Source organism: Apteryx rowi, unplaced genomic scaffold, assembly GCF_003343035.1.
Source record: "Apteryx rowi isolate R43461 unplaced genomic scaffold, aptRow1 scaffold_474, whole genome shotgun sequence".
Lineage (NCBI taxonomy): Eukaryota > Metazoa > Chordata > Aves > Apterygiformes > Apterygidae > Apteryx > Apteryx rowi.
The window spans coordinates 278,193-300,381 of NW_020450732.1; the positions used below are offsets into that span (position 1 = coordinate 278,193).

General features: G+C 33.8%; 1 protein-coding gene across 1 annotated transcript in view; it reads right to left on the minus strand.

The window, feature by feature from the left end:
- The window catches only part of LOC112972101 (CUB and sushi domain-containing protein 1), a 579,349-nt gene that overhangs the window by 259,008 nt on the left and 298,152 nt on the right, over positions 1 to 22,189 (minus strand). Inside the window, exons 10-11 of the mRNA XM_026078182.1 lie at positions 18,094 to 18,197; positions 4,308 to 4,420 (exon numbers count right to left, since the gene is read on the minus strand). Coding sequence (XP_025933967.1) covers positions 4,308 to 4,420; positions 18,094 to 18,197 — 217 coding nt within the window. The remainder of the gene's footprint in view (positions 1 to 4,307; positions 4,421 to 18,093; positions 18,198 to 22,189) is intronic.

Genomic DNA, 22,189 nt, shown 5'->3' on the forward strand with positions numbered 1-22,189 from the left:
TTTCACATTTTACAATTCTGCAAACTCTTAACATAGAAGGTAGATAATTGCTGGGAGTGCATCAAAATAAATCTCAAAAAAGCAAGATAATCTAGGAGTTAATTTCCAAAACTGCAAAAACATAGAATGACTCACAATTCTGTTGTAAAACAAGACTAAAGGCAAAATCCAAAGGTCAAATGATAACATGCTATCAATATACACTGTAACAGAGATGCCGCTGTAACTGCCAAATCCATACTGTATACTTTAGGTGTTTCAGGAAGTCCCCAGAAGTTAGATTTTATAATAGTAGTGGTTGAACTCCAGAAATAAACTAGGATATCCTTGATAAGTTAGACAAATATTGAAATGAAAAAAAAAATTCCTTAGGTTAGACATCCCAGAAAGAGTAATGGTACCAGAAAAATAACTAAGGAGACGGATTTTAATTTTTGAACTTTTTTGTAGAGATATGACGGGATAAAGTTCATAATTTTGGCTTAAGGAAAAAATGCAGAAGTATCAGGCACTTAACTTGTGCCAATACTCTCTGTTTTCACTGTGACTAGAAATGGTTTATGTAAAGAGACTAAATCATCTTAATACACAGTACATAGAAATGTCACATGTAAAACACATGAAACAGTGAAAGAAGGAATGAGAAGGGAAGAGCTTAACTAAAATGTAGAATATGTCCATGCCCTCAGGCAACACTGTATATTTGAGATGTGCAATGGTGCAGGCCGAATGTGTTGCACAATGTCTTAGCTACCTTAGTGTCTTAGCCTTAATAACACTGAAGACCTGCATCTGCTTTTTTATTTACAATTCTGTAATATGTAAGCTATTGTGACAGTTTTTCCTGAGCCTCTGTGACAGTACTTTTTCCTTGTTTTTCTCGTGCTGTTGTCTCAAGGCCTTGCCCCTCCAAACCTCGATAGTGTTGTTGTGGTGGGTTCTCATGGGAAGCCATTACCATCACTATGAGAATCACTCCTTCCTTCTCCCTCCTTTCTTTTTGTTTTGTAGATTTTAGTTTAATTAGAGAAAACCAAAATAGATAATAGTCATTTGAATACACAATAAATATTACCCAATAATATATTTGCACAGAAGTTTAACAATCAATGTGCAAAACGTGACACAATTATAATACTTCTATCAGTGCTATAAATGAGAACGACCAATGATGAGTTTTAGCAAGTCCCAAAGAAAAGCACAGAGTACTAGGGAAAAAGCATGGCAAAAAAATCATTATCATCCTAATCACGTTCATCATCACCACCTGTTGCAGTGCAGACTACCAGAAAAGTAGTACCAGCCACACTGGTATAGGACCTGCTCACTGCTCTTCCTGGCTGGCCGCTGGGGAGAGTTTTCTCCTTTCCCTCCTTGCTCCTTTCATGATTAAGTCAATCTATGCCATCATCAACAGACACAATTTACAAAACTCTTGTGCATGCAAGCCTGTCTCAACATCCTTAGTGCAATAAATGCATCATTTAATAAACTTTAAGCTAACATCTACCCAACTTTTCACTCTATTTTGTGTTGAAACACTAAAGTATCTGAAAAATAACAGGTGAAAAGAAACATGTAGACAGGGAGTTTCTCCTTCTGTACATGAGAAATGTTGGAGGAGGACTCCTGCTCTTCTACTTGTGTTATTTTCACTGACTGAACAGTAAACAGCCTCTCAATTTTTTGCAGATTTAATCAAGACGTATTATTCACCTTATGTTAAAACACTGTTTAGAGCAGAATCTCATACCGAGATTAAGCATCCAAATATACTTTGTTTTGATTCACAAGACATGGCTCCAGTCCAAATTTGATAGCCTAATACTGATGACCTAGTACTTTCTAAGAATGTTCACAGTGAAATACACTTTCCTGTTTAAAGCGCTTGTTACAGGAAACACAACAAGGACTTCTAGTCATGGAGATCTGAGGAACAGGGAAATAAATATGAATCATGTATCTGCTGTAACAGCTGATTCACATGACCAGCCAACTAAATGATAGCAATTTCAGATTCCAAGTTAGGCCTTTTATCTCTACAAGCACTGAAATAAAGTTGTTGAAGTTGCTGTTCCCTTTTATTTGATTTCTCATAAATTAAAGACACAATAATTTCTTCCTGAAATAGGCTACTGTTTTCCCTCAGTAGAATACAACAGCAGCCCCTGCTTCACAGCTATCTAACTCAGAGAAGGAATGGGATGCTAATCAACACTAAAGAGGACAGATTACACAAACTTTGACAATAAAGAATGATGTTGAAAGTACACCAGTCATTCTGAGACAGATAAAGAGTGCAGGCTTCCTATCTTGCCTTCAACTCCAAAATGGTAAGGAACGTTTCACTCATTTCTATATTCTGAATAGAAAGACAAAATAAAACCTGAAGAAATTAATACTAAAATAGGCTGTTGACTCCATGAACAACAAAAAGAACTTCTCGTAACTGCATCTTGTCTTGATTCAGGCACTGTTACAGCCCTAATACCTGTACTGTCAGTCTGTATCTACATCAGTAAATTCTGACCTTGAGACTACTGACATTGTCTAGCACTGTCCACATTTATAACCTTAAAACAAGGTTGTCTCATTCAAATTGCTTATTGGGAACGGTCCCTGGCTCCTGTTTGTTCCTGGACTGCACCTTAGCTTGTTTGGTAGAGCGCTGTATGACCCAAAAGCAACGGTCATACCATGCCAAGGTCTGTTTAACAGAATGATCTAAATGCTTAAGTTCCAGTATTTGGGCCCAGAACTCTGGACTATATAATTTTCTATAATAAACCTCACCTCAGACTTCACTCATAGTAAGTAACACCAGGAGTAGAAAAAAACCTTTCAGGAGAATTCAGAATGGATAAATATGTATTCAAAAACATGCATCAACAACTCAGAATTGAAATCCTAACAGCCAGTTCTTTCAAGCCTGAAATGCAATAAGGATGATAGTGAATGTCCTTCAGAATCTAATGGAAAGATGAAATAGCACACCGTCACAAGTTAGGGACTGTCTCCTTGGGATTTTTTCCTATTATTTTTATTTGCTGTGTCTATATCAGTCATGGAATTGGAACAATGTCAGCACAATTTAAACTGAGTGATAACATTGAAACATAACAAGACTATTATTGACACTACCACAAGTGCTACAAATAAACAAGAAGCATAAGGATATAGCACGGGTATGTGAAAATGAAATTAGCTGCAGAATGAAAGAAGAGAGAAAGATAAGGATCCAAAATCTGTTGTCATCAGGTCATACCAATGGTCTCAATTACATTTTCAGATCAGTAAGATAAATGAGCATCCTATACCAATAATTGTAATACGTCACTCAAGAATTTATTCATTTCAGATTATTCATTTATTCATTTCCTATGCCTAACGGTATATGAAGTAAGAGTTTCAGATACGCTTGTGCCTAGTAATTCTGATAGAATTATTATCAAATYATTTTTGATATAGGTACCTATAGGAAAGCATTAAAAATAATATTAACTGGTTTTTTGTCCTCATCCTTAAGGTGAACTAATTAACATAGGAATTAACCATACATGATATGATATTTTAACAAGCAAGATCTCTTTTTAAGCTGCAGGTCTATGTAACCTATTAAAATGGAAAATGTCGATACCTGCATACTAAATGATAACAGGTGTTTTGTACTAGAATGAAATCAACCCAAGTATGTATCAGACTGAAGCTCATGGTCAAGAAAAATTAAAGATGTTTTTGTTGCCAAGGTTCTCATCTGTTTGAAGCAGAAGCAGCGCAAATAAGGCTAGGATACCTTAAGTCCCCCTTTTTTTTGGTAAATTAAGGCTCTTCTTAATTTCCACAACCATATACAATATATCTGTTCTATTGTTTGTGTTACATACTAATTTTGACCTAGGTCTGTGAAGATTTTCCATGAGGCATGAAAACAATTTTAGTTTTGTAACTACCCCAATAAAGGTGGAGAACACTAACCACAATTTTCAAATAAGATACCTAATATGAAGAATTACATTCCGTAGCATATAACGTTTTATATTTTTCAAAGATGATAAAAATCTGTACATTGTATTGACTTTCAAGGAAAAAAAAATAAAACATTTTAACTTTCATTTTTACTTCAGATCTTTTTTAGTTATTTTGCACGTGTTCAAAAATCTCTCTCTACATTATTCATTAATCAACAATAGAGATCATATCAAAACCTTAAATTTGTGAAAGGACCAAATATCTACTTGAAATAGATTCACTGGGATATAATGAAAGAAGTAACTCCATGAGTTTAAAACACTTAATTTAGTTCATACCTTGATAAACAGCTTTGAATCCTGGAGAGCCAATGCTGTCATCAGACTGTAAGTGAAGCCACATCTGGTTGCTCATGCTCACAATAAGATCAGGAACACTAGATCCAGTGAGTCTGCATATACAACAAATTGCAAAGTCATTTTTAGAGGCATAAATGACCAAAAAAAAAAGTCTTTTACAGAATTTAATTTAGGTCTGCTTACAATATATTAGCCTAGTGATTTGATCAGTTGGTTTCTGATAGAATTAATTATTCTATACGGATTAGACCAACATACAGTTTTAGAAAAAAACATAGTGAATGATTACATTCAAACTACGAATGATCAAACACTTTTAATAAAGCTGTTCCTACCTAACACTTTCATTAACTAACWAGCTATTTGAGACAGAAAGGACTGTACGAGCAAAAATGTTTTCACTTGTTCAAATTATTATTGATTTTTTGCCATGCTTTTTTAAAAGTGAAGGAAGTTGGTTTACCTCCTTTACAGTGCATGTGTCCATACGAACTTACTAGAACCTCATCTGCCTCATTCTAATAACTTGCAATGGTCTCTTAAATTTAAGAAAAAAATGATTTCTCATACAACAATGCATGGTAATGACGTACAGGTATGTGCATTTCAATGCTGCATTTCAATGCAACGCATACCAGAAAAGCTGGTGAATAATACTACAAAACTTTAGTGCTTCTCAGGGATCTCTATTACATATCTAGAATCATGATATGTTAATGCAATGAGAAGAGTCTCAAAAAACTACTGGGAAAGAAAAATCTTCATAGATTTTCTTCATAGAAAAATGCCTACCACAAAATAATTTTGTTGACATCTAAAATATTCCTCCTTGTACTGAAGTTGAAGACTTCAATTCTGAAACAGCATCTCTGTGCTTGGTGCAAGAACATCATTACGAACTTAGTTTCAGATTTCCCACACCCTTTCTAGGAACATTCCATGCTTCAGCTTGACAAACAATATAAATCGGCTTTTTTCTCCTTCTGATCTGAATCCACATTCACCAACTTTCAAAAGTTGAGAAAATCTATCTGTACAGCAGAGGAAATAATCTAAATCATGTACATTTCAGCAGACATACATGGGTATATTTAAAAATATTTGATCTTGCCAGATCATTTATTTATACCTATTATTTACATTTACTTATTCTATTAGAATCCTCTCTGTGAAGTAAAGGCTAAGAAGCAGAGCTAGCACAGCACTTTTCCTGTGGTCTAGAGTATGTCTCTGATCCTTAGGATTCTATGATTATTCATAATATAGTTCATTATTTTATGGATTAAACAGTAAACATTTTCTAGAAAAGTAGAGCAGGGATACTGTGTAGTAAATATAATTAATTCTTAAGTAAAGGTTGTATAAATTTTGTTATGAACAAATGCATTTTTTCTATTCCCATAGCCCACCACCTTTGTCTGGTATAGAAAAACTGAATAATATATGCCCCTTCTCACTCAGTCACCTCCATTATATGAAGTTGAATTGTAGAATACACATATACAACTTCTATTAAAGCCAGAAAAGAACAAGGACCAAGTAAGAAATTCCTATCCTGTATTCTGTAATTGTTTTAATTCAGTAATAAAGCATGAGCTAAAAAATGAGAACAGAATGACATGGAAGCCATTCCCTTTAATCCATTTGTGATCATCATTTCTGAAATTCACAAATTTACAAAACCTATTTAAATTCTCATTCTAAATCTTTTGTAAAACAGATTAATATAAAATTATTTTAGTTTAGTTACTGCTCTCTGGTCTACTTATGTGACCACCCTGAATGAAATTTATTCAGATATTCAAACAAGATGACTGCAATACATGTTCTCTGAACATCTGAAAAGGAAATAAAGAACTTCACTATAGAAATTTGTTCTACTTGCTCTCATTTTGTTTATATAGCTAAAGATACTGCTTTGTATTTTAATAACTGGAATGCAACATTTCGCTAGTTTGAGATTTTTATGAGGTCAAATGAATAATCCTGATTTGTGGTCAGGTGATATTCTAGGTCCTACACTGAAGTTACTCTTGTCCATTGCTGATTATGTGTCAAATGATGTGTGAGACCTATTCAAGAATCTGAATTTACAGACAGCATTGTCATTCAGTATTCTGAAAGTAAGATATATCCTTATGTGACTGTAAGTCATAAGTATTTGATAGGCATTTTATTCCAAAATGTAATGTAATTAAAAAAACCCAACAACACTCTCATGGTAGCGGCATGTGCAGTATCATCTCCTAAAGTTTTCAGGATCTATCAGTATAATAACTGAACTTAAAGTTCTATATAAGGTATTCATACAAGAATTGTAATGATATTTTGTGTCTTAAACAATGCATTCTCTTTGCTCAGTTCTTTTACACTGTTGATCACTACAGAGATATTCAACCACATACCCTAGGCATTTAGTCTTCACAGAGCTTATTTTCCTACATTGCTCCTACTCAGTTTAGACTATTTCAGTGAGAAACGCAGAGCGTTTAAATTAACCTGTGCTCTGAAACATCCTCTGAAGGAATATATGCCTCTCCAGAGGGTTGTCTAAAAACAAGAAAATAAGATTAGTTGACTAATTTACTCAGCAAAGTTGTATGCAAAAAGTCAACTCATGTCAATAGGGTTCTAGTTAGGCAGAAAAAAACAAGAAACAGAGACAAAAGTCTTTCTCCTTCAACACCACTGATTTTTTACTCAAAGCAAAACAAATTAGGTGTTTTCCTCTTCTGTTGTTTCAATATATTTAGKTTTTTTGATATATTCATGTTCAAAATTTCAAATTTTGCATATCAATGAAACAAATGTTTTTTGGAACTGAAAAGGACAGCAAGTAAACACCACATTTTTTTTTCTCTCTCTGAGTAGCTGGCTACAGAATAGCTAGGTTTAGGTGCAGGAAAGAATTTTGTGTCCTGTGTAAACTTCTGATTAATCATTAAGTCTATGCACTAAGCATTCTTCGTATGCAGGATATTCCTTCTGGACAATTTCTGTGACACTGATGTACAGAGGTTTGAGTTGCAGTTCATCATGGCTAAGAAAATAACACTCAGACCACTGAACCAATACTAAGCATTTTGCCTAATAAAAGTATAGTCCAATAATAGAGAAGCACTTTTAGACTGAATGTACCCAGAAATCAAGATTTGGAGAAGTATGAGTCATATTTCTGGCTTTTGTTGTATCGAGAAATAGTTTGTAGTCTTGAATCCTTAAGATCACGCCTTAATTTTGATGAGCTACTTTTTCTTATAGAACAATTATTGGTAGTGTGACCGAGCTTATAGATATGGAAACCAAAAAAAAATTCATATGAACAGCTGCACTGAACTCCAGATAGAGCTCTGCACACTGGAAGACTTTGGGATGGAACCTTCAAGCACTGCGGTAGCCATACTTGATGTAGGGAAATAATAATCACTTTGCCCATTTTGTTAATGTAGACTCCATTTTATCCAAATGAGGCACATACTGCATTCTCTTTCTTCCTTCTGACTATCATACCATCACAAAGAGATGTAAATTCAGTCAGACCTTTGTCTATGATAAACAAATAGGTGTGAGATAAGTAAAACAAATACTGTGATGAACTGACACAAGATGCCACAGATGCAGAATTTCTCAACAAAGAAACTATAAAATAGCTTTTAGTAAAGAAGCAGAAGGAAGGTGGGAACTGAAGACTGAAGAACCATGAGCTAAATTATAGGAACTCCCTCTGCCTTTCACTTTAAAGCCCATCCAGCAAGGTTATGTACAAGAAGCTATACATCCCATATGTAAATTATATTGCTTTGTTACTCTTTTATTGAAATCTGGCAAAAACTTAATGTATCCCATCTGAGTGAAATGGGCTCAGGTATTACTACTGCTAGCCTACCCAAAACTGCTGTTGTAATAGCCATGTATGCTCATACATGGTCTAGAAGATTTTTGGTTACTATCTGGTAGCAAGTGGTTGACAGTATTATGGCTTTATTTCCGCAGAAAAGTAAGAGGAAAAATATTAAATCTATTGCAGCTTAGCATAAGCAAATGGACACAGGTTATCTTGGATAAGTAAGGAAATTGATAATACACAGTGATATGTAGCTACATTGTAAAGTTTGACCTGTGTTAATTGTAAGAATGAAAATACAAGTACAACAGCTGGTTAGTCTGGAATATTTGAGTTGCTTTCCAAACTGATTAGGAACTGTACAGGTTCAAAAAGAAAGATGCTAGTCTAAAGTCAGAATAATTAATATAAACTGGCTGGTATTATAATAACTTGATAAAATTGTGACATTCATTTAAATGAGTACTGTAAGTCTCTAAAAGGAAAATGCCTCACCAGATACTGAGGTATATAAATAAAAGTGATTTAGAAGAGGCCTACAAAAGCAGACATGTAAAGTAAGAAAAGATGAATAATAATTCAGAAGATACTGGACATCATCTTCTGAAACCACAGCAATAACATTAACTTCTGACTTGTCTTACCAGGTAAAAGAGTTAACCTAAATACCAGGCCATAACTGTTTAGATTCCATGCTCTGTATTCTTTACTTTTTATTCTTTTTTATATAAACAAATATTTGAATTTTTTAGCAATGAAGGAAAATTCAYTTATGCCTGCTGATAACAGTGATGATCTAAAGGAAGTCAACTGTGGTTCTCCAGCCTCTCAAGGGCTGTTCAGATGTGTAAATGCCTAACCAATTAACTAGTGTTTAATCAGTCCTGTTTGTACAGAGTAACTTGATTACAGTATGAGATCCACATTGATAATTTCTCAATGCAGGTAAAATGAACTCTAAAATTCTAAGCTTTTATGAGTAGTATGGGATATTTTTACTGTATATAAATGTCTGTGCAGCATGCAAATAAAATAACAGAATAAACTGTCATCACATCACAAAGCCACTGAATTTCATCATAAAAATAATCCAACAGAAGTTTTTGGGTTTTTTTAAATATATATTTTCTCAGTGAAATAATAACTACACATTCAGATTATCCACCCATCTGATTCTTAGTTGTGTCTCTAATATAATTTGAATTGACTAATATTAACCATATTTGGCACAGGAAGGAGATAATAAAGGTATCTAAATTCCTACATGCTTGTTGAAAATCAGCAATTTGATGTATGAAAAAGACTCAAGAAAGTCAGCCTTCATCTTAATGCTGTATCCCTTCAGAATGCCAATGGCCTATTCAGTCATGTAGATGTGTAYCAGTCAAAATATATGCCATTGCTTGCTCAGGTTCACATCTTGGGGACAGAGCTAAGACTGTTCAGGAGAGGGATGGGAAATACAGATTACAAGTAAAGAAGTAATCTGTAAGAAATAAGGATTCACCAGTTCCTCTGTTCACACAATAACTTGCTTCTAATTTCCAGGAGAAATTTCATCCTGCAGAGGACCCAAGGGTTCAGATAGCTAGCATCCAGACTGTCCAGTCCATTCTGGTTCAGTTTATGACACTGGTTCTGGGAGATCCCACTGAGAAAAGATGCTTTTGCCTGATAAGTCTGTTAACTAGGAAATCACTAATTTCAAGTGCTATAATTGCATGGTACAACTTGCGGTTCTCAACAGGATGCCATCCAAACCCTGTCTGAAATTCCAAGTGAATGTAGAGATCTAAGGAACAGGAGACAGAAGGGGAGATGTAAACTATAAATCAGTTCTGGGGCCCATAGCAGAAGAAAAGCACATTCCAGCGAGCCTGAATCTGAATATCTCAGGTAGTGAACACTCACTCAGCATTTTTTATTCTGGAAAACATAAAAAAAAATATATATATATATTGTGAATACCTCATTTGCACAAGACAAAATATTTTTGAATAATCTATGATTAACTACAAAGGATCTGCTGAGGTATCTACCGGAGTTCTGGTGACTGGCAGACATACTGAAACAATGAGAAATACCTCTTTGCATCAGGTACAGAAAATTGTTCCTGTTTATCAGTTCATGCATAAATGCAGCACTAACCATTAGCATCTATATCCCAGGACCCTGAAAATGAGGTAAGAAAGCCCTCCATGGTAGTCAGATCATTCTGGGATCAAAAGTATTTATTTGTGATGCAGTCTTGTTTGTGGATCYTGTCTTCTGTTTATGGAGCCAAATGATGAGTTGATGAGCACATCTCAATTGAACCAGAAGGTATCACAAGTGATATGTAGTGTTTAACATCTACGCTTTCTGGACATGCTCACTAATGTTTATGTTCACCAACTCCCTGGCTAGCTCTAATAATGTCTTGTCTGGCATAGGTGAGGTAGGTAGGTTCTTCCTAACTTCAACTTCTGAGTCATGGTCAGAGTATATTTGTATCAATATTTATGTCCAAGGAAATAGATGAAGAATTGTACAGAGTGAGTCCATGACTGATGGCTGACACATTTCCCCTAAATCAATCACCAGAGTCATAGTCTTAGGGATGACAGACAGACATAGTGACAGTACAAAGATAACATTGCTTGGAAGTAAAATGTCTGAAACTGAAACCTGTGATGTGTATGAATGCCAATGTAAATGTGAATATTCTGGAGGTCAAGACCATCAAACTAATAAGTAACAACTAAGATTATGTAGAAAGTGAAGCAATGAATGAACTCACTGAACAAGCACCTCAAGACAAAGAAGATTATGGATGAAACACTAAAACCCTTTCATCTTCCTACTCAAAGTCTGGAAGGTAACTGAAGTCCCTCTCTTCTGGATACTGACAGAATCTCACCATTTTTGTGAACTGCATTAAGAAATTCACTTTTTGTTCCAAACTTTTGATATGGGTAAGGGTTTTGTAGAGTAAGAGAAAATGCARTAAAATACTGTATACAGACTAAAACTTTAATGGAATATACTTTCCTCCTTACTTATTTTCACATAATCTGCAAATGCAAGCCTTCAGAAAAAAAAAAAGAAAAGAAAAAAGGTGGGGAAGAACAGTAAAGCAGAAAAGCAGAAAATAAAAAATAGCAGAAAAAAAGAATGATTTGGTTTTTTATTCAGGGTTTCCCAATTCCTCTGTATATAGAGCCATTTCCTTCAGCTAGGAGGATGACAAAATAGGGAAGGTCTGATCTTATGGGAACACAAGTCTGTCTGACAAGTGTGTTGCAGACTAAGTTTGTCCAAACCTGTAACTGTTTGACGACACGATTGTTTAGAAAGGTGAGGAATGGAGACTTGGAGACCAGCCCTTCAGACATGTTGGCTGGCACTAAAATCATTTCAATGCGGGGACGGGCAATCCTAGGTCACCTCTATATGAAAGAGGGTAACAATGTTGAGGCAACTGGTAGAACTGATGAAGCAGTGATAGCCAAGCTTCTCAGGACTGTGCACAGAAACAGAGGGCATGGGAGTTAGAAAAGATAACTGAGAGGAAGAAACTTTTTGCACTGGTTTCCTCTGACCTTAGTTATCAAGAAGAATCCAGAGCCATACTTCAAAGAAGAATGAGCCATGGGAATGCTTTTAAGCATGTTGTTCAGGACCAGAAATATTTGTTCTTATTCAGTTTAGAATATGTAAGCAGCACAGGATGATCTTAATAAATGCTCAAATTCAAAAAGTTTATGGCAGATGCATGGCATCAAAATAGGAATATATGTAAGTAGCATGGACATAAAAAGAATATAATACATTACTATAAAAAAATTTAGAAAGCATGTGATTGCAGACACATGCATTGAATTCTTAATATATTTTATTGCTGTTATAAACACATAAACAACCAAAAACCTCCAACAGCTTCTCTTAGTTATGATGGGTTGAGAATGAGATGCCTCTCTGATCCATGAAAGAGACTAAGGTTTAGATTTTAGGGCTGAGATCTAATTGTCAGGGGCCTAAAAATCCATTAAAATTTTTTTTTTATCCACAACTACATTCTCAATGTTTTTTTTTTCCCCTCAAGGCTTCATTAAAAAAAAAAATTCCAGCACACAGTTTTCATCTACACATATGTATTCAAGCACCTCTGCTACAATATCTGGTTTCATCTTTACAGATCATCCTTTATGATAAACTTAGTATCACCTGAGCACCTATTTCCTACAAATGTTAGCTACCTATTAAGTTGTAGTTTTAAAAGCATGCCTTCTTCCAATTAAGAATATTCCATACAGACACATAGATACATAGATATGATATTCCATATATATCTGTGAAAAAGCTTTGAGCCTTTTCTGCAATCTTTTATTTTCCCTTTTCCTGTTCTCTTACTGTGCAGAATATTTTAAGTAATTAAATGTGTGGTTTGGAGGCATTAGAACAATAAATTAAGCTGCATGAAGCACAGCATTCAGAAGTCAATAGTTTCACATTTATGGCATTAAACTCTATAAAGCAGAAAGTCCCTTTAAAATTCAGTCATAAACATCTTGAGTTCTCAATATGGGAAAATATTTTCCTTTTTTGAAGTAAATGCCTTTCCATTGTTTGTCCAGGTTTTCTTTTCCTTTTAGAGGAACAGTTTTATGGTATTGTTCTATTCTTCACAGTTGACAAATCACTATGCTCTGTGTGTGCTTAATTGCACCCATATGGCAAGGTAAAGCTCTGCAACTTTTTACTGCTGAAGCTGAGATAGGCAATAAGTGTCAGTAAAATTCCCCAATTTTACTTGGCTTTATATTTTTCTTTTAATACTAACAATGTCAACTGCTTAGCTAATCAGTGGAGAAAGACTCCAATACGGTATTATAAAACCCTTCTTTCTCCTAAATTTTACCACTTCTAAAAATCCTTACTTTTCTTTCTTCTGAATTTAAGTAATATGAAATAAAATAAGTTATTAGGAAGCCAGACTCAATAGTGTTTAAGATGTATAAAAAGAAAACCTAACTTTTAGCCATTATGGAAAGGTAGGTTGCTCTCTAAACACCCATTAAGTTTCCAAAGTGTGTGTGAAAAGAAAAGGATCAATGTTTATTAAACAGCATCTCTCTGTCACAGATCATTGCATTGCGGACCAAGACAGCTGACCTAAGTAGCAGGGTTTGAATGACTAATTTGTGATTTCTTCTTCTCTGTATCATGGAAAAAATAAAATTGCTTGATGTTCTATTTAAGAACATTTAACAGCAGATTGATGAATTCAGGGACTCAATTCAAAAAAGGAAATTAAGTTTTAATACATTATTGTTGCAAGAAATATTTAAATAAAAGCATTTAAAAGTAAAGCAAGTCTTCTAATGCAAAGTGTTAGTTTAGTTAACAAGAACTTAGGAGCACAGAAAGAGGCATTGCAGGAAGTGTCCTGACTGATGACCCTGACCTCATACATAGTTATTGCTATTGGATAATTTTGCAGGCGTAGTTGTTAGCTTCTAGCCAGCCTCTCTTAAACATGAAAAATAACTACAATCAGAACTTTACAGCCTAAACCCATTAGATTAATTTTCAGTTAAGTTCTGTTGCTCTGTTTCCAGAGTTAACCATCTCAGCATACATACACCATAAAATAATACAGCTATTTTTTTTTTTAATCAAGTAATGCTTCCAAATGAAGCAATTGTTAAAAAAATAAAGAATATTGACAAGTATTTCTGCCTTTAATTAACTGAGCTGTTGATGGCAAAATTTTCTACAAATGCAAGCCTAGTAAAGTTTACCATAGGCCCTAAAATTAGGGAATTTTAAGAAACTGAAACATGCAAAACATTAAGCCCCCTATGCACAGATGTTGCTGTCAGTTCTAATTATGACTAGGAATATGAACTGTGAATAAAGTAATTGTTTTTTCATATTTTCATTTCTGACCAACATAAATTTCAATTCTTATTAAAAACCAATGACATGTACTTTTTTTACTCTATTCGCAGTGCCAGATAAACTGTCATAGAAATAAATTAAATTGATTTGAAGTGATTTGCTCTTCATCAATGTATAGTGCTTGTTATTCCATCTCAGTGCTATTTTACATGTACTTACAATTTTTTTTTAATTACTTTTCCATTTTCTTCCAGAAGTTAAATTTGAGCTGGATACTCTATATTCTGACCTTCCTCTTTCCCCCTTTTTAAAGATGGGTATCCCTCTCCACCCTCATCTAGCTGTACTTACTAGTGCAGCTATGAGGTCTTACAGATTGTTACTAATGTTTGAGAATTTGCACATTATACAGCTTGTGAGGTGACTGTTCATTTATATATTGTAATCCTTGTCAACTCCACAAATCCTCTTCCATCAAATTCCTAAAGTTCCCTTGTTTACTATTCTGCTAGATCCCAATGTCCACTGGATAGCTGGTTTATAAACAGCCTGGCATAACYGAGCCCTGCTCCATTGTAAGGTATCAGTACTAAATTTAGGATAAAGCACCAGAGTCTGCTGCTACCTCAAGGGCTCTAGCTGCTTTGAGACCTGGAAAAATCTGTATGCAGCTCAGGCTTGTGTGTTCAGACATGACATCATTATATGGAAGGAAAAGGTTCAAATCACTTAAATACTTTTCTACATCAAACCTAATTTCTATTTTCTCACAGTTGATTCAAACTAATTTTTTAAATCTAAGAAGCTTTAAAGATAAATACATTAATTTCTACAGTGGTATTTTGTAGACTTTCTGCAAAAATGTTGGCATCTAAGCTGCTAAGAGAAACTTGCTCAGCATTAGAAAAGCTATATGATTTTTTTTAAAAGTTCCTGAAAAGTTATAAGTTAAGTCTAGCCAGAAAAATCTTTGCTGTAAGCTGCTTCATTCTCCTGGGAAGAATAAAATACTGCATGGTGCTGTTCAAACCTCATTAAATATAATATAAGTTATTAAAACTAACAGAAAATTTTGGTAAGAATATCACTGACATTTAGTTATGAGTCTACAAGTGGACCTAGTGTTTTAGGAAGAAAGTTGCTTTGCATCCACAAAAGCAAAGCAAATGCAGCATATCTGCAATGCAGGTTAAATATACTGTATTTCATAATGCATGATACCTCCAGGGTTTAATAATCACAAAAACAGTGTCCCAATAAAAATTCAGATTTACTAATTATTGTAAAATTCCTAGTTTCATATTTTGACCTTTCTGGATTTCCATTGTATTTAAGTTATTAATCATTTACTATCTTGATTAAATGATTTTCAGGGCAATGCTAACATGCAAAGCATTGCAATGCAAAAGGCAGATCCATCTAATTGCATACCCCCCTTTTCAGTCAAACGCACAATTTACATTACAGTACAGTGTTGGCCCTTCCATCTTTAATCCAAAGTGATAGGCTATAGGGAAATAAGAATAAAACAGGAACTACTTCAGTCAAAAATCATATTGAAGGGAGGGTCGGAACAGGTACTGTATGTCTCTGTAGTGAGAGCATTATAGTAGTGCTAGAAAYGCAAGTGCATTCCAAAGTGGATTCTGAGATGGATATCTGCCATAGAAGTCTTCAGAATATTTTTAGAGTGAAAAATAATTACTGAGAGTGATGCGATTATGGGGGCTTGCCCTCTTAGATACAAACTAAAAATAACAATTAATATGAGCTGAGACTATTAATTTTGTTTTTTCCTCTGGCAGTCACAGAAAATAAATATGGATTATGTAATCACAGGTTAATTCCCTTGAAATAAAAAAATAAAGAAAGAAGCTTAATAAATAATTACTTGATAAGTAATTTTAAAATTGCAAACTTTGATATACAGAGTGAACACCTCAACGTAACAATGGAATGAAGTATTCAGRGTACCAAATTTACTAAGGAGTTCAGAAGCTTGACTCTGAAGTGGGTTTGGAATTTCTGTAAGCCAAAATGTATCCCAATACAAACAGAAAAATTTGCATATCTTTTCTCCAATCAACAATTAACAACCAGTTAAATTAGCACTCCAAAATGATTGTAGAAGTATGTAACAGGTCTGCAAAACATAAGAAGAAAAAGTAAACATGGGTGTTATGCTTAAATACTAAGTTCTTAGAGCAGGAATTATTTCTTATTTTCTTTTTCCAGCACTTAGAATAAGGGATTCAATCTATTTAGTAGCAGCTAGTTGCTATTGCAGCACAAGAAACAAACGCAATGAGTGAATAATCCAATCATTTTCCAGTCTTAGCTTCTTAAAATCAATTAAACTAGGCATGTTCTATGTACTGTCTTTGATACCGTATTTCAGAAAGTATCCATTAATAAACATTAGGAATTTATCAACAAATAATTTAAAAGGAAATATTTCCCCCCCAGACTCATCCATCAAAAAATATTTTAATTAATTTAAAATAATTTCTGTATGTGTTAACTGTATCCATTTTTTAAGATTATGCAAAATTCATCTCAGAATTTACATGGAGTCTCCAAAAAGTGACTCAAAATATAAAATGATGATGGATGCTTTTATCAAAGGTGTTCAATACTGCCTTTGTCCAGTAAATTTCTATGCAATGTCAAATAATGTTACTGTGAAATAACACATAATGTGCTAACTTAGCCATCTACAAGCTACAACTAAAATGTCTTGTGATGAGCTCCCTTTACAATCATGTGAAGGAAAACGAGCATCTGTCAAAAGTAATTCCTCTCATCTAAAAAAGGATGGTTAAGGTAGATGAAATGAATCCAGTCTCTACAGGAGCCTATTCTCTCCATTAATCCAGAGGGCATAAAGTAACCAACTCAAGCTCAGCTATTTAGTTTGTAGATGTCCAGAGTCAGGCAAAATGTTTGCACTTACATACAGCCAGAATTCCAGCCTGAATTTTTAACATCACTCACTTGATATCTGTGTATATTTTAAAAACCTAGAAACTAGAAACTATCTTTCTTCATTAAAGGGTCCTTTAGTATGGTTAGCATTAGTTATGACTAGTGGAAGTTACTAAAAAGAAAGCCTTCAAAATAAAATATTCAGCCGTCTAAGGGTTATTGAAGCTACAAGACTCTTGCTACAGAGGCATTAATAAAAAACAAAATGCTTTGGGCAAGAAGTAGAGGGAAAGCAAAGCTTTAGGAGTCTAGGAGTCAAACTTTGGTATCTTGATTTAATTTTATAAATAACTGAGCTATAACACACATTGTCTAAGAACTGTGGGGAAGGGAGTATGTATAMAAGAGATGGGAATTTTACTACAGTTTATGTAAAGCATTTTTTAACTTTATAAATATATGTAATGCATATAACACATGTACATATTTATATTACCTCACCCACTACTATGTACACTCTATTATAAAGTCCATGAAACATGTTTAACTAACTTCAGTGAATAGTGATCCATGCACTTTCATAGAAAGATTCGTAGCATCAGTACAGGTTTCTCAGTAAAACCCTTGTTTTTTTCTTTTCTTGCTCCAAAAATGTGATCAAAGTTTTGTTGCCTAATCCAACTGTTTATATATACAAATTTTGAAAAGAATTAATAGTTGGGTTTTTTAATATACAAGTTGTAATGTCTGTTTGCTGGAAGCTAAGCCATTTTTTTATGCCTTTAATTGCTTGTTAAAAACAATTACAGTTATTCAGAAAACGTGTTGTTGTTGAAGAAACAAAAAACTTTTCTGCTTTAAAAAAATTCTAATGAGTTCTCCGCCCATGATTCACAAGCTTTTGGTCAGTAATATCAGTTAAGTTGATAATGATGCAACTGAAGACCAGGGTGGGGGGTGTAACGAACTATTTTTTGACGATACCTTAAATATAAGCTTACATTATGCAAAAAAAAAAAATTAATATTAAAGTTAAATAGGTATCTTGTTACTCAGAATAAATAACCTATGACAGCAAATTTCCAGAGAAAGCTGTTGAAGTTCTGTACTTACACATACAACACCGTTCTGGTATCACCAACTTTCCCAGCATCTCCAACCGTAAGGGTATCATAGCCTCTTTCCAGTTCAAACTCTTCAAAAGCAAGCTTTATGACCTATTAAAATGAAGTAAGTTAGTTATTTCAAAACACAGATACAGGTTACCTGATCTGCTAATTAGGAAAAAAAAAGTTTGACTAGCATAAGTCAAGTCATAAAGGATTCACGCCTACTGATTTCACTTATTCTTACTTGACTCGAGAAAGACACAGAAAATGTGAAAAAAGAAATTTCTGTATTTTCTAATACCAAGGCAGAAGCCTTTGGTGTAGTGTTTTAGAGTTATCAAATGCTAAAGACATCCGTCACCACTAACTGGTGATAACAACTGTTCTTATTACTGAAAAGTTGTTTTCTACATTACTATAATTCAGTAAAAATTATATAGGATAATAAAAATTATATAGGATAATACTGAAAGTATATGAAGTTAGTTACATTATACAATAACAAGATGGCAGGTGTGAACTATCACTTCATGAGAAGGTGGTGGAGGCTGCACAGAAATACCAAAGCAGACAATTCCTTATGTAAATTACTAAATTACAATTTCACTCAATGTCTAATCATGAACTGCCCATAAAAATTAAAAATACTTTGTTCAGAATTGTTTGAAAAATTACAATTTTCTAAAATTGTAGTTTTATGAGACAAAATAAAGTATGAAAATAGATTTAGTTTTGCTCGGAACACTTCTAAGATAAGCACTTTTCAGAGTTCGGTATTGGTGAGTAGTAGCTGCAGTATGTATACATACATATCCTGTACCTTTCTGCATTTTGATACCAAGATTTCTGCAGACAACTTGATATCAAAGTGCAAAATGCTGCAAAGACTTTCCAATAAAATTATTCATTTTATCTTTATACTAATTTTGGCAGACATTTCTGGACAAACTTTCATATAGTTTCATCCATTGCATGTAAATGTGATTAATTTTTCTTCTGTTTTGTGGTTAACAGCAATATTTGGCACATATTCTGGCCTCTTGCAACAGTTGTCTTCTGCTACTATTTTGACAAACACATGAAAAGCCAATGGTCTCCATGCACTTGAGTTTATTCCAGTGTGATGTTAATAGCAGAACGCATCTCACAAATTTTAGTTCTGCAAAGAGTAAGCATTCAGGCTAAACTAGTTGTTTAAACTTCCTTGATATTAGAAAAGTCAAGCAATTATAGGATGGAATTTATCCCATTTAGCTCATATCTGTGTTGGAATAGGAAGAATCCTGTCCTACCAACTGCAGAAGGAACCTACACCACTACGGTAGACTAGACTTACCTTGAACTTTGTTGCTCTAATCTAAAGAGAAGCCTAAAGAGAAGATTCTGTTTATAAGAAATTACCAATTGGTCTAATAGAATGTATTACCTCTTGCTACAAATTCACATCTTGGCTTTCGTACCTTGCTTTGTCATCTCTGCTACTTTTATTTTAATGTTTCAAAAAGTAGGTTAAAATTTACTCCAGGACTAAGACCCCCATAAGGGGGTTCTGTGATCTAATACAGGTCCTTTATAGCATATTTTGCCAGCCTGCCATATTGTGAGATAAAGTGTACTTCCTTRCCTAAATTATGTTTCAAAAATCATGAGAATTTCAGGCAGCATACTGTGGACTAAATAATATACATTTCTGCCTGTTCCTGATGTACCTTCTAGTATTCCTAAATTATAACACTGGTTAGTATGCAAAATTTCATTCCTGAATCAAGGCCATTGAAAACAACTACTTTTAAGGCAATCCTTAATTTATTTGGAAAAAAAAGCTGACAGAATGTTCTACTGGAAAATATGGTAATGCATTATTTTAATATGCTGTATTTGGTTAAACTCACAAACTTACATTCCAATTTAAAACAAACGTAAACCTCCATCTCTTTAGTAATAAAATAAATTACAAAAAAGTAATTGGAAATAAGCCATAATGGAAGTTTTAAAGACATAGTAAAGCATCTAGGAAATGTCACACAAAAAGTTTCTTTGAGAAATATATTGCATGTGAAGAAATGTTAGTTACTATTAAACAAAATCTTGCTATGTAATTTCACTTCTCTACTAATCATTGTTCTATGCTAATACATTTCACCTTCACACACAGGAAAGGATGTTGCAAACATTCAGATGGTTGAGAGTTAAGAGATCTAATTTAAATTCTTTAATATGATTCATAAAACCTAAATTTTATCATGTAAACATTAAGCATTTAGTCTACAGCTCCTTCTACTGCCAGTGGAGAGAAACAGGCATACAGACCACAATTCACATTACCTGTCCTAAAATGGATGAAATTACCATTTAGAGTTTCCCTTTTTCACTGACTATATGGGGAGTCTGGGTGACCTATGGCAGACTAATGCTTACATAGATAACTTTTACATAAAATGAGTTCCACCTTAGATGAAACTGATTATCCTTAGAGGGATTTTTAAGATTTGTTAGAAGTAGGGGGGTAGGGTAGTTTATTTATTTTTGAGAAAGAATGCAAGACATTTTTGTGGGGATATAGATATGAACAGAATGTGGGAAAAACTTAAGGACTGAACCAGTATCAGCAAGAACAATATACCTACCTGTAGTTAAATAATATTATGTATATACTGAAAAACAGTAAACTAGAAAACTAGGTACTTCTTCAGATTCAATGTTGCTTTGCAATTACATAAACAATAATATTAGTCTATCATCATTAAATATGCTTACTCTGAACTGATTTAAAAAGAAAAAAATAATTACAAAAAGAAATGCAAAAATTACTTCTAAACCTATTATGTTTGTTTCTGGATGACCAATTGTAACTCTTACAGAAGAATGATCCTGTTTCTTCTCTTAAATGCATGAGAGATGAAGTTCCCTTATAAGCAATTCAGAATGACTACTAATGATTAGATAAATAGACTCTGGTAAATAAAAAAAGCTTAAAAATATGAGACACCTATGGAGGTGCCTAATGAGAGCTCTGCAAGTGAATTTTCTGTCATAATTACTTTTTCCTTTATCTTGTACATTTGCACACATTACACTTCTGCTGGCATAATTGCTATAGCAAATAATGGGGGAAGACAGAAGACAGCACAAGAGTTGTAATAACAGAAATCTCAGTATGGACATTCTTCCTGGAAGAAGCAAGAGGTGACACTGCAGGGCGATGTTTCCAAAATGCCTAGGTATGCATCTTCTTCTCACTGTTAAGACGGCTGACTTTATTATAATTCTTAATTATGTTAGTAATTCACATACTCAATAATAAAGTACAAAGTGAGAGCAGCTTTGCTTTAAGTTTTGTTTTAAGACGAAAGCAGAAAAGAAGACTACCTGTAAGATCTCCCTCAAATGTACAAACAGATCAAGCAAACAACTTATAATGAGCAAACAGGTACTAATGTAAGGTCTTATGCAAAAATACATCAAATAAAGTAGGGGATCCTTGATGGAGCTTCTCTTGAAGACAAGAAAATAAAGTGAGAGAATCTGTTGCCTTCAAACACAGTAAAAAAAAGTATGAAGAACAGGGAAAAAAGAATTGAGGATTCCTAATCTGAAGTTCTAAAATTGTAAATAGAAAATGTTTTTGTTATAACGGCTTTTTAAGGAAAGCTGTTTGCAACTATTACAAGTTACTCCATTTCATTGACATATTAGCTTCAAATATAATAGTGTATTTACCTACTTCACATCTTCTCCTAGGTGCTATATAAAATTTGAAAATAATATGTGATCATACAAATGGTTTTGAATCATCTTCTTTTACAGGCACCTTATGCTGAAAGGAACTTGGAAGTAGAAGAAAACATTGCTACATTCACAAGCATGGAAGGATTACTATATTCTTTCAGATTCCTGAACCTTTTTAAATTTTTCAAAAAGAAAGAAGAGCTGGCTGTTTAAACAAGAGCACTAACTGTTTTTTGGAACATCTATTTTACTTAGAGAACAAAGTAATAAAGAAGCCATGTCAAAGGATGAACCAGCATTAAAGAACACATAGGATGGATCAGTCTGCCGTAAAACTTTGTTGCAAAAATATGCTGTCTCCCTAGCTCATC